Source organism: Emydura macquarii, unplaced genomic scaffold, assembly GCF_026122565.2.
Source record: "Emydura macquarii macquarii isolate MOO-44397 ecotype Brisbane River unplaced genomic scaffold, CSIRO-AGI_Emac_v2 contig_2921, whole genome shotgun sequence".
NCBI lineage: Eukaryota > Metazoa > Chordata > Testudines > Chelidae > Emydura > Emydura macquarii.
Genome location: NW_027133058.1, coordinates 24,646 through 38,006, shown reverse-complemented (window position 1 = coordinate 38,006; position 13,361 = coordinate 24,646). Strand labels below are relative to the sequence as shown.

At 50.3% G+C, this 13,361-nt stretch overlaps 1 protein-coding gene across 1 annotated transcript; it reads right to left on the bottom strand.

Annotated features, from left to right (window-relative positions):
• Positions 1-6,984: 6,984 nt before the first annotated feature.
• LOC137167287 (zinc finger protein RFP-like) lies at positions 6,985-11,733 on the bottom strand. The gene is made up of 5 exons (XM_067569373.1): positions 11,211-11,733; positions 9,597-9,692; positions 8,981-9,211; positions 8,639-8,661; positions 6,985-7,981 (listed from the first exon to the last, which is right to left on the bottom strand). Exons 1-5 carry the CDS (start codon positions 11,625-11,627, stop codon positions 7,816-7,818), a joined length of 933 nt encoding a protein of 310 aa, XP_067425474.1. The 5' UTR covers positions 11,628-11,733; the 3' UTR covers positions 6,985-7,815.
• Between the last annotated feature and the right edge of the window lie 1,628 nt (positions 11,734-13,361).

Sequence of the window (13,361 nt, the reverse complement as noted above, 5' to 3'; positions counted from 1 at the left end):
CTCCGCTGTACCCCACTCACAGTTGCAGTCCTTGGCCAGCAAAGACCCAGAGTTTGGCGGTGCATTTACGTGACTTCACCTCCCACCCCGGTGGGGGGGTAGCAGAAAGGGCATCGAGTGAGACCTCCGCTGTTGCTGCCACGGCCACCGCAACTGGCCACCGTAGCCACCGCTGATTCTCCTTGTCTCTGCCCACTGCCACCGCTGCGCTGTTGTTTGCTCCACCACTGTTGGCCGCTTCACCATCGCTTTCTCTGTTGTCACCTGCCCCTCTACTGCAACCTCTGCGATGCCACATCTTGAGGTCCCACCGCTTCACCCAGCTCTCAGTGAGTCAGCACTTAGCAGGGAAACCTCACTTCTATTACAGGCTGAGCAGTCCTTTCACTGAAACACCATCTCACAGCAGGTCTAGGGCTGAGCACTTAGGTCTGATTATCAGCAATTTCAGCTCTAGTGATCATTAAACAAAACAAAAGATTCTCAACTGAGTCTAATCAGCTCTGTCTTTAAATAATAGAGAGCAGGAGGGTGAAATGGTTTATAGGATTATCAGGCTATGTCTACACTACATCACTTAGAGCAGCAGAAATACAGCTGCGCCTCAGTAGCTTTTCTTGGGGAGATACTTTAAGCTGATGGGAGAGAGTTCTCCCTTTGGCTTAATAACTCCTGCCTTGGTGAGCTGCTAAGTATGTCAGCAGGAGAAGCTCTCCCATAAACATAGCGCTTTTCACATCGGTGCTGAGATGTCTGAATTGATCACTTTGGCAAGGCAGCTCAGTCTGCTGAATAGGCAAGCAGAGTAGTTGTGTTTATGCAAATATAGTCTGATCCTGAAATCTGTTGCCCCCAGCTCATCACTAGATGTGAGGGGGGAGCTCATTCTCATTCAGACCCAGCTTACACAAAATGAAAATGTGACTCTCGGCAGGAATCTGTCTGGACTGTTTTATTCCACAGGGGTCTCAGAAAGGGGGGGTTGATGTTGCCAGTGACTTTCACGACCAGCCCCTCCCAGTCAATCCCCAGCTAGAGAGGGAGCCAGACTTGCTCAGTTGTTAGAGCAGGAGCCCAAGATCAAAAAAGGAAGTCCTGGATTGGTGGAAAAATCGGACTAATGAGCCAATCAAAATTGGGAATTCTAACCAATCAGGAACAATGGAGTTTCCCTACCTAACTGAACAATCAGTTCCCATCCAGGTCCTCCTGGGGGTAATATAAGTTGAGGTTTCCTTCTGTGGTGATAGTTTGGTTGATCAACAGAGAAGAATGCATTGTGAAATGGCCATTTTGTGACAATGTGGTGGAGTGGGCGTTTGAAGATGATACTTGAGGTGGAACAGCAATATTTTATGTTGAATGACCAAGCAACTATCATGGTGCTGTTAAAAGAACTGATGCCTCAGGCTGAATCAGTAAGTGCTCTGTGCTTCTGAAATCACCCATCTGCACCTAGCACTTGGAGCAGTGGGGACCAGGTGGGCCACTGAGAACAAAGTGAGGCCAGAAGTATCCTTGGTGATGTTGTCCCTGATGTACCAATTGTGAGCTGTTTATCACTAAGAGCTGTGCTAAGTAATGTGCATCTCAGTCGTACACCTCAGGCTAATTAAGATCCTGGGCTCTGACTAAGTCTTGAGGGACCCCATCTACTTAAGCATGAAAATCACTCACTGTACATTGGGACTGCTAGAAGGTTCTTCACCAGTTTTGTACCAGCCTGATGGACTCATGTCTAGACAGATGAAAACCGGCAGCATGTTAGATCACACAAACTCACCACAGGATCTCAAGACTCTGGGGATCACCTTTCATTTTGGGTCAATAGATGTAAGTCTAAACTTGCATACTTGTTAATAAACCAAAGCCAGCTGGTGATTTGTTTAACTTCAATTAGATTATATGTTTTCCTTTTCCAGGTGATTGATGTGGGGTTTGGTTGAGTCAATGCCGATGATCGCTGTGGTTAGCCTCCAACGTTCCTTGACTATGTTCTGGAATCATTTGTATCAATTAGGTAAATTTTCCTGGAACACAGAGAGAAGCTGATGGGATGGAGCCAGGGGGATGGGATGAGCTAAAACTCAGGAGGTCCTAATCTGGAGCTGAGAAGTGGCTCCTTCCTCAACTCAGCCCCCCCAGCACAGCTCCTCCAAACCTGCTGCTAACTAGGGCCTGTGTCTGGGGTGTCCCCATCCCCAAGGCTGCTGGTCTGCACTTCCTGCTCCACTGCCCCCTCAGCGAGAGTCCACTGGAGCTAGCGTCCCCAGCCTATTTTCCACCCATGCCCCCCTGGGAGCAGTGATCTCTGGCGGAGCATGACTGCAGAACCTGGGGCAGGTCCCTTTCCATCCCTGACTGCTTCCTGCCCAGCTCCAGCCTGTGCTGCCCCTGCCTGGGGAACCGTCCCTATCCTTCAGTCCCAGCAGGTCTCCTGGGGTGACCTGTATTAACCCTTTCCTGCTCCTGCCCCAGCCCAGCCCCCCCATTCCCTTTCGCTGACAGAGCTGCCCATAGAAGATCCTCCAGGAGCCTGTGATCCCAAGTGAAAAGAAGAAGGCGTCTCTCTCTGGCTCTGGGATCCTCCCACAGGCTGATTTGACTCAAAGCAGTGACTGTGGGAAGCTGCAACAGAACCCAGGGGGAGGGTCCAGCAGTGCCATGCAGATGGCAATAAATAATTAACACTCGTTTACATTCATTGAGCAGGTTTTATTTCAGCATCTCCATTCTCCTTCCAGATGTAGGGAGAGAACCCAAGAGTCCTGGCTCCCAGCCCTCCCCCGACACTAATCCACTAGACCCTGCTCTCCTCCCAGAGCTTGGGATAGCACACCAGAATCCACACTCAGTCCTCATCCCCTTGCTCCAGCCCACTTCCCCTTCACAGCCAGGAATATAATTATTGCTCTATTACCGCAGGGTCGAGCAGCCCCATTTGTGCCCAAGACCCCTGGTGCCAGGTGCTGCACAGACACAGAACAAAAAGACAGAATCTACCTCCGGAGCCCAGGGTCCCTCACACCCAGCTCTGCAGATGGGCCCTGCCCCAGGCGCTCGCAGCCTAGCACAGCCAGCGAGTCGGAGCAGCCTCCCCAACGTCCCACAGGCCGTAGTGTGGGCAGGGCTCCCGGGAGGTAGCTGGGCCCATGTCCCTCAGCCAATCCGCTTGCTTCCCGTGCACCCCAGCTCAGCCTGAAAGCCCCTGCCAGGACCCCCTCCTGGTTCCCATGACCCGCACCTGCCCCTTCCCCCTTTGTATGTAGCTGGGCCTGAAGCCTGCACCCAGGCCCTGGCTCCTGCAGCTCATGCTGGGCAGCCCCTCCCTGAAGGGTTTGTTGAATGGCACAGGCCAGTGCCCGATCCGTGCGGCCCCACGGCGCCGCCAAGTGTCCAACACGCCCTGAACGTCTCAGAGGAAGGAGAATCCCATCCCCAGCCAGGACCCGGATCTCCTGGCACTTCAATCCAGACCAGCCCTTGGGGCCCCCAGCTCTGGAGCCAGGGACAGATCCAGCCCCAAGGTCCATGTCCCCACGAGAGGAGCCGATCCCCACGCCTGGGCTGGTGCCGCCTCCTCAAGCCCTGGACTCCCCTGGTCTAATGTCAATTTAAATCTCCAGGATTCTCTGGTTATTTTGTTTTACTTTATCTTTTCCTCTTGTTTCCTCTGGTTCAACCCACCCTGGCCTCAGTGACTCTCCATGTTGCCAACCCCAGAAGTTAAAAATCATGAATCAAAACCAAAAGTCGTGAAATTGAACCTGCAAAACATGAGGTTTCAAAACAACACAGACTGTATTCTGGGTGATCCTGTGAGTTTTGAACTCTCCCTGCCCATCCCCTGCGTGTGTGTGACAATTACTGTGGTGCCAGCCCTGCAGCGACAGAGGAAGGTGACTGTGGCCCTGCGGCAGGAGCTCTGGCTGGGAGCCCCAGTGAGATCTAACCCCACAGATTGTACAAACCCTCCCTGCCGCTGCGGAGCTTCCAGCTTCTCCCAACCCCCAAACCTCATTAATTAATGCTGGGTCCGGCCACCCCCACGTCTGCCTGTCCCCAGCCCGGCTGTTAATTCTGCCCCTGCCCAGCCCCACATCTGCCCCTCAGGGCCCCTCTGCTCCCCCTGCAGCTCCAGGGGTTCTTCACCCTCCTCCCCCTCCCATCCCTGGTGCTGCAGGGAGGGGGAAGGAGCTTCCAGGGATCATAGAGATGAAGGGCCTGGGACTGGGTAGATGGGAGTCCTCCAGGGTCATAGAGACTAGGGTGTGTGAGGCTAGAGAGGGTCCCAATGTCAGGGACACAGGCTGAGCCGGGATCCTGGCCCCATCCAGAGCCAGGGGCGGATTCTCCCGCCAGGGACAGAGGCCGGCGGGAAAGTGAAGATCGGGGCCTGGTCACCAGCATCGAAAAATGTCACCTGCCCCCGGTCACAGTCCAGACACACCCGGATCCTGCTGGGGACCCGGCGCAGGGGCAGGGGGGTCTCAGGGGAGGTGAGAGCCCGGAACTGATCCCCCCACCGCTGCACAGCCCAGATCCCCTCCTCAGGGCTAGGGCTGATCCCTCCCTTCCTCCTCACAGACTCTCTGGCCACCCCCACAGCCCAGCATTGCCCATCCCCCACCTCCACCTCCCAGCAATGTCTCCCCGAGGTGAATCCCTCACAGCCCAGCACACAGGGCAGAGTGTCAAATCTCTCAGGGTTGTTGGGCACTCGCTGCCGTGTGTCTGCCCATCTCACACTTTTCCCATCCGCAGACAGGACGAGTTCGGGATGAGCCGTGTCTGGATCCAGAGTCACATTCGCTGGGGAGAGAGAATCAGAGCGTTAGGGGCAGAGCTCAGCCGGGGGAGGCTGGGACCATTTCTCACACTCCCCAGCTGCCCTGCTCTGGCTGGGACACTCCTAGATCCCGGGAAGTTGCCCCTGTGTTGGGCACCTGCGGCTGTGCAGAGCTGTCACTGAACTTCCTGTAATGGGACCCACTTTCTTTGCTTCTTATTTTTTTGCAGAGGCTTCAGCTCCCTGCTCCCCCTGCTGGGGCTGCTCCATTCCCAGTATCCGAGCACAGCATAGAAGCTTCTAGTGAGGAGGGAGAAGAGGAGGCAGGTGCCAGCTTTAAACCCCAGAGGGAAGCTCCCCCCCAGAAATGCAGCCACTGAAGACCAGAGAGCAGGAGGTGGCATTGGGTGGGGTAGCCCCATCCTTCAGCTCGAGAGAAGGGAGGAGCTGCCAGCATCACAGGGGAGCATCTCCCCAATCCAGGATGCAGTGAGCAGCTCTAATGGGAGAGCCCAGCCCTGCCCAGAGGAAAGGGAGGATTTTGGAGAAGAGCGATGGGGAGACAATGCTGCACCGGGGTAAAGGAGAGGGATGTGTCAGCCCTCAGGGGAGAGAGCTCTGTTCAGGGGCTGCTCAGTGTGAGTTTTTCTGTTCATCAGCTTGGGCATGAACGCAGCACGGGATTGTTTGTGCGATGTCAGCTGGGGATCTCCTCACTGTTACTGTGTTATATTTGTGGCTGTGTGTGTCCTGGTCGCTGCTGGTTTGGTTGGTAACTTTAGGAACAATCTCATGAAGATGTTTTCACTGGAATTTTCTCATAATTCAAAGACCATCTCCACCTGCAAACTCACCCTGTGTGAATGATGCTAGGGATTCCCTCTTTTTTGTGTCCAGCGCAGACGGCAGAGTGTCTGGAGGGGGATAGAATAAAAGGGAGGAGATTTCAGGCTTTCATGTTTATAACAGCATTCCCCCTCTTCACTCATAGAGCTGTGTTTTCATCATGACAGAGAAAGAGACAGAGAGGCCCAGAGACACACTCAGGGATTAATAGAAACTAATCTGAAACCTTCTGTTTCCTCTCTCATTCAGGCATCTCTCCCCAATGGAATCAACAGCCATGAAGCCTCCCAACCATCCCAGGACAGACAATCTGTAAGTGAGATTTACTTTTCCCTCATCAGCCCCTCCCGCCCTTCAGACTCTAGTTGGTTTGTCTCATTCACTAACTGCCTTTTGTCGTAACCTCGACTAGATCATGCAAAGACTTTGGCACAAAAGTAACTTTACCCCCTTTGGTCCCTTTGACACTAACAAGATGTTAGGAATTTGCAAAATCCTGGCTCTAATTGTACGGTTTGGTGCTCTTTGCTCAGCGTCTCCACAGAGAGCAGCACAATGGGGCCCTTGTGCTCCAGAGGCAGAAATATGAATAATAATAAAATCATTTTATCCATGTGGAATTAGAGGCAGGGGGAAGTTTGGCTCAATGGGCCAGATTCACCCTGTACTGGCAGAAGGAGAGAGGGAGGCAGTTTGTGTCTGCTCTGCTGTTCAGTGGCTGCAGGGGCCGGTGCAGACCTTGGCACAGGCTGAGGAAGTTCTGAAGCCAGCCAGAGTTGTGTCCCTTCTACAATGGCCCCCGTGTTTCTTGGCCAGTGTGCAGAGTGTCAGAGGCCCAGCTTTACACTGCCCACGTCCCTCTATCCCTCGTCCACCCCCTCCCTCTTCCACCCTGCCCTTCCCAACCCCCTCCATTCCCAGACCTCTCAGGAACACTCCTTCTGCCTGCAGCTGTTGTGGAGGAGGCATCAAAGGCTGCTGTGCTGGAGGGATTCCTCACGCTGTGGGAGGGGCTTTCTCCTTCCCCACAGCTCATTTGGCCCAGACTAGCTGCCGTACGGGACCAGAGCACAGTGATGGACGGGGTCCAGCTTTAACAAGTGGCCTTTAATTTAGGATCTAGATTTTGAATGTCGGCCTTTACCCCCCGGGGCCTGGTTCTCAGGGGGTTGGGCACCTGCAGCTCGCACTGACTCCACCTGCAGCTGTGGATGCTGCACAGCTCTGGGACCGTCTCTAGTGGGGAGAGAGAAACTCAGCTCAGGTGGCCAAAATGAGGCCGTTTTGCTGCATTTGGGCCTGAATGTTGGTAGTGTTGGTAAGTCCTGAATTAACGTGAGATATCCTGACGCCTGGGCCCCTGCTACGTCTGCTCCATTTGTCTGCTTTCTGCTAGTTATTATGTTCAGTACTGAGAATTGGAAGAAGGGGTCAATGGTCATTTCTTATGCATATGTTTGGACAGAACAAGATTGTGCGTTTATACTGACTGATTCGGCTTCGGCCTGGTTAGCAGTTTCCTTGATGTAAGGGAAATGTTGCCTTAAGTGACCTTGTTATTAAGTGACATGTTCATAAGTCTGTATGTGGGACAAAGAGACGTTTTGATCACACAATGTGCTTAAAGACACAGACACCCAAAATGTACTGCCTAGGTGAGTTAGAAAAGTTCAAAAACCCCTCTACGGAGACAAGGGTCAAAGTGACCTATGCAGAATCAGTGGTAATAGACCAATGGGAAAAGAGAATAATAATATGAAAGTAGTTTGTACAGCAAAAGCCCTGCGAATTGAAAAGTTCCTGCATGTGCAGTGTATGAGTTATATCTGGTACTTAATATTCATAACACTCAGAAGAGATTGGAAAAGAACTAATAAATATATCACTTGGATACGTATAGTATGTCAGACATTGTAAGGGGGAGTCAGAGCTTCATAGGAGAAATCCACCGTGACCCACCTATGGCCCAGGACAAGGCAACTGACTAGTACTTCTGTCTGTGTGTCTGTCATTTCTTACTTGAACAGTAGGTGTAATTGCAAGGCATGCTTTTGGTACAAATAAAAGTTTGAATTAATCAACCAGAGTGACTTGGACCCCAGCTGTGTGGCATTATCACCTGACAATTAAATAGAAGCATAATCTAATTATGAACGGATTGGCCCAGAGCCATGCTCTTCCTACGGTGTCAGAGGCCTATCCCGATTCCTCCTAGATCTCTTCTCTGTACCTTTGAATTTCCTCAGAGTCTCCATTAGGACAACAGTTTTCTGGGAGAAATCACTGAGTCCCTTTTCCAGTTCAGGAGAAATCTCCTCTGGCTGCTGGAGCTTCCCCTTCCCACACCTGGAGAGAAAAACATTCACGTGGTTATATTTCACTTAGTGACTCATTAGAAGTTCTTGCTGGTGGGTTGCTGCTCTAATGGGCCTGGAGTTAGCATTTCTCTACTTCTCCCAGCCTCAGAGCAGGTGCAACACAGGCCATGGCAGTGCCACCTTCCCCCAAAGGTCCCATTCATATTCTTCAACTCTGGCCTGGAGAGACCAGATCTGGGGATAAAATGGGAATTGAGTCTCTATGTCCAATTCACTACTTGGGGCTCCATGCTCTGAGGGACAGCAGGTTCCCATGTGAAATGTTGTAGAAATCTGCCCACTAAAAACTGATGCACCAACTCCACAGTTCATTCCACACAGGCCTCTAAACAGTCCTCAGGTGGGAAAGACTCTCGAGGCCCATATTCCATCCTCGAATTCCGGCCAGGGATGTGACATCTCTAGAATATAAGTGTGGTTAGTGTTTCCCATTCAGTAGGTAATTCCAGAGTCTTCTATAAAAGGGTGAGAACCTCAGTATTAAGTTGATCAGAGAGATTTGTAACCAAAATGTGACTTCTCAACACATTTTGCTTTAGAGCCCTGGGAACATACGTTGCTAACATCATCTCCAAGATCTTTCCCAGCTTTGTGAAGTGTGGGGGGGTGAGAGAGAGCCACGTACCTGCTCAAGCTGCTTGTGATATCCTAGAGGAGAGAGAGAGAGAGAGAGAGAACTTTAGCCCCACCTGACACACACTTTGAATTCCAAGGAAGGGATTTTGCAAGCCTGGGGAAGAGAAGCCCTGCCCTCACTCTAGGCCCAGGGATTCCCTTAGCTAATGGGGTTTTTCCATCTCTAATATCAATGTGTCCGTGACTCTGCAAAGAAGAATAGTCATTCACATGTCAGGAACGCACACACTGAGTTATGCTGAGATCTCTCACTGCTTAACTCCTGAATCCATGTCTTAGGAGCTGTCCTGTCCCTGTGTTGGCATCTGGAGTGTTTCTAAGTCAGTCTCACCTGCAGGAATTCACTTGCTGGCTTCTGACACTTCATCTCCATCTCACTGATCAGCTCACTGAGATGAGAAATCTCCTCAGAGAGTTTGTTGATATTTTCATTCTGTATCTTCACAATCTCCTTGTCCAGCTTTTCCAGCTGGGCCAGCAGGAGTTGCTCTTGTTCCTCCAGGAACTGCCGCAGTTGCTGAAATTCAGACACAATTTTCTGCCTCTCCTTTTCTATCTGTTTCTGTAAAGCAATAGGGAAAGGGCTGGTCAGGGAACATGGAGCCAGCCTGGGGTCCTTTAATGGGGTACTGAGTGTGCAGGAGGGAGAACTTCTTTGCAAACCCTAAGATTTGCAGGACTCAGCATTACATGGACCGAAGTTCCAGGGGAAAAAAAGAATCAAATAATTGAACAGTGAGAGAAATGACGCATCCACAAAGACAGCCACAAGGGCTAGAAATTAACTCATAACTGAAATGAAAGCTTCGATTCTGCACATGAATCTAACACAGAAAATCTGTGATCATGGAGAAATATATCCACACTGATCAAGGTGACAGAAGAATCTGCCTACAAACAGACCTCTCACCACAAATCTCCACAGGTCTATAACAACAGACACCTACCAGATACTCCTGGCTTTTCTCCTCTCCAGTCCCTTTAAATCCCAAGAGCTTTTCTCTCTCTTCCCTGAAAGTCTTCAAATGGGCTTGAATTTTTTCCTGTAGAAACAGAGATGATTTGGGAGGTTTCATTTTGAAGGCTGAGAGGGGTGTGTAGGGGGATGTTTGTCCACCCAAACCCAAGGTGACTGTTGGTCCTAACCAGCGTATGACACCAGGAACACCAAGGAAATGCAACCGAACAATGGAGACTGGGAGTGTGTCATATTCCAACTTGTTTCCAATTCAGATTCAGTCTTTTTATTAATTAGAGGGAGACCTCACTTCTCCAAGCTTGACTGGTCTGTATTAATTCATTAGTAGTGCAGCACATAGTAGAAATCTGGAGTGACATGGGGGTGAATTAATTAATGTGGTTTTCAGAAGATTAAAGGAAGAAAGTGATTCAAATCCCATGGCTGGAAATATGGGCTGGGATTCTCCAAGGAGCCCAACTCCCAAATGAGGTTCAGCCGTGAAGCTCTGGGATTGCTCTGGTTGTACAGAACTGGACTAAGCACTAGGGAAAACCCCATTAGATTTGCTGAGGTACGTTAGGAAGGGTTGGGGTTTGCCCTAATGCTGTCCTGAACGCTTTCACTAGAAATGCCTCTGGGTAGGTACCTACAATCCCACTCCATGGTAAAGATCCCAGAAGCAGTGGATTCTGGGAGATTTCAAAAGCCTGCATGGTGAGACTAATGGAACCACTTTGGCTGGTCCTTGCCCACAGACACAATAAACAGTTCAGACTGACACCGGTCAGCACCACCCAGGGGTTAGTTTTGCTGCAATCCGGTCTAATCCCAATGGTATTTGGCATGGACCTGCGCTGTCCCTTTTATGTGTGGACTCAAGGTGCATGGGGTTCACGCAGCGTTTAGCACAATCACCTCCTGTAGTGCTGGCCGGCATCTCTGTTTAAATCCCAGGGGAAATCTCATCTCCGTCCTGGGCCTGGGGCCTTTATCAAAGCGCCTTTCCATTGTAATAGCTGCCCCTCAGCACTGCTCAGTGCTGCTGCAGGGGTGGCAGCAACTGGTCTGGGCATTGGGATGCCTGGGTTTTATCCTCAGCTCTGCTACTGACCTCCTGGGTGAGCTTGGAGAAGTTCCTGTGCCTCAGTTTCCCCTCCCACCCGTTGTCTGTCTTGTGAGTCTGCAACTTGCTCAGCGAAGGGATTGTCCCTCACTGTGTTTTGTGCAGTGCCCACATCTGATGCAAATAATAATAATACACTGTATGGTACAAATCAGTAATAACAACAGCTTGTAACTTCCTCTTCTCCAATCTGAAGGTAACACTCTCACATAGACGGGCCTGCAGTTCTTTTGATTTAAGCCTCACTGATCATTTAACGGTTAGTGTTCCCGAAAAAGTTTCCCACACCAGGTACTTTTAAAGACTTTATTGTTATTATTATTATTTGCCTGTCTTGCTAGTCTGCCAGATCATTTGTTTTGTGATAGCATCTCCCGTACAGTGAAGGCTTTACAGAGCTGAATGGTGCAGTTACACCTTGCAGTCAAATTAACTTGTCATTAAAACCCAAAGTTATTAGTGATTAAACTTCCCTACCTTATACTCCTGGGCAGCCTCCGCGATGGGAACCACCGTGTGAGTTCTGTGAGCCCGGGATCTGTCGCAAACCACACAGATTGTGGTTTGATCTTCTTCACAGAACAGTTTCAGAGCCTCCTGGTGTTCCCCGCACACCTTCTCCCCTCCTGATCCCTTTGCTGCCTGGAAACTCAGCCTTTTGGCTATTTCTACCATGTTCGCCAGCTGCCTGTTTGGCCTGAGGTTTCTCTGTTGCACAGTTTCTCTGCACTGGGGGCAGGAGACACCCGTGTCTGATCCCTCCCAGCACTGGCTGATGCAGGCTCGGCAGAAATTGTGCCCACACTCCAGAATGACAGGTTCTCTGAAATACTCCAGACAGATGGGACAAGTAGCTTCCTCCTGGAGACTTTCCACGGGGTTCTCCGTCGCCATGGCTGACTCTGGACAGTGTAGCTGGGCTAGTTTCACTTTCCTGAACTCACAAACATGCCCCACCTACAGCAGCAACTGGGTGTTTCCTCTCAACTGACTCACACTGTGACTGTTTGCTGAGCTGGAGCCAGCTCACTGGTAACATTGCAGGGCTGGAGGCTTTGTAAAAAATGTACCACTAGGGCCCTTTTGCTGGTGTGGGGCATCACCCAGAGGAACTGCGAAGTTGGGATCATTTCAACCCTGGTGATGTGGGCAGATGAATCTTCTCTTAAAGAAACAATCACATTCCAGCTAAAATAGAAGTGTCAGTGCCAGCAGATGAAAATATTCCCAAGAACGGCCATACTTGGTCAGAGCAATGGTCCATTAGCCCAGTATACTGTCTTCCGACAGTGGCCAATGCCAGGTGCTTCAGAGGGAATGAACAGAACAGGCAATCGTCATGTGATCCATCGCCTCTTACCCAGTCCCAGCTTCTGGTAAGCAGCAATCCCTGCCTGTCATGGCTCATAGCCATTGACAGGGCCCAAGCATAATTTTTTCAGGCCCATACAAACTTGTAACACGGGCCGCCTCCCACACACATAGCGCAATCCCTCATCCCATACATACAATCTCATGAGCCACGAAAAAAGTTTGAATTCTGAAATGGGGGTTGCAGCCTGGGCCGGGCTCCAGGTCCTCCAGTGAAGTGAATCCTTTTGTGGGCCCTGCCCATTGATACCCTGATCACAATTCTTATCATTAATAAAACCCCACCTCCCAACTCCAGAAAGCAGAGAATGATTAGACGCTTTCTTCCCCAGTTGACGAGGTAATTGAGAGACTGCACAAGGTCACTTCAGGTGGAACTGGGAAGAAAATCCAAGTCTCCAATATGGAAAGCCCCAGGCACTAGCCACTCATTTTTACTGCTTGTGGGGATGAATACATAAAAACAGCAGTGTAGATGTTCCCACTCAGGCTGGAGGCTGGGTTCGGAGACCCTCCCAGCTTGCTGGGTTTCAGAGCCTGGAGTCCAGGCAAGGAAGAGTGTCTACACTACTACTGTTAGCCCCATAGACTTGGTGCCATTTTTTTTTTTTCAGTGTAGACATACCCTGAATGTCCATTTCATCTTCCTCTCCAAGTGCAAACGAATGGACCTCATACCAAATGGACTGCAAGTGAAAAATCCATTACAATCGACATATCATACAGCCTATGGTAAGAGATTGTGTCACACACTGACAAAAAAGCTATGGAACCACCTGATCAGCATTCTGCTCAGCAAACAGGAGAAGATCAAGAAAGAACTCTCAATGCTGGAAATCTCATGGAAAGCCAAACTTCCACATGACTGATCTTTACAAAAAGAAGACAGGCCATTTACAACACTCACTTTGCTTCTCTACAAAGGAAAAAGGATTCTAAACTATCTAAGCTCCTACATGCCACAAGGGACCACAACTGTGCTACCTTTGACTCATCCAACATTATTGTAAATCTATCCAGCTATACACTTAACCCAGCAGAAGAGTCTGTCAGTCAGATCTCAGCTGGGGTGTGTAGGGGCTGCTGGGGTGCAAACAACAATAATTAATACTGTGATACAATCAGTAATAACAACCACAGATTGTAACACCCCTTTTTCCGGTCTGGATGCAACACTCTCATGTTGATTGGCCTGCAGCTCTTGTGATTTAAACCTCACTGTAAACCTGCCCTTCTGGGGGCAGCGTTGGGGTTTCC

Bases quoted from the DNA above. Each gene is read 5' to 3' on its own strand.
- LOC137167287 (XM_067569373.1), bottom strand. From the start codon at position 11,627: ATGGCGACGGAGAACCCCGTGGAAAGTCTCCAGGAGGAAGCTACTTGT. The intron at 9,212-9,596 runs GTAGGTGTCTGT...ATTGCTTTACAG, and splicing joins AGAAAAGCCAGGAGTATCTG to AAACAGATAGAAAAGGAGAG. The intron at 7,982-8,638 runs GTACGTGGCTCT...TTTTCTCTCCAG, and splicing joins ATCACAAGCAGCTTGAGCAG to GTGTGGGAAGGGGAAGCTCC.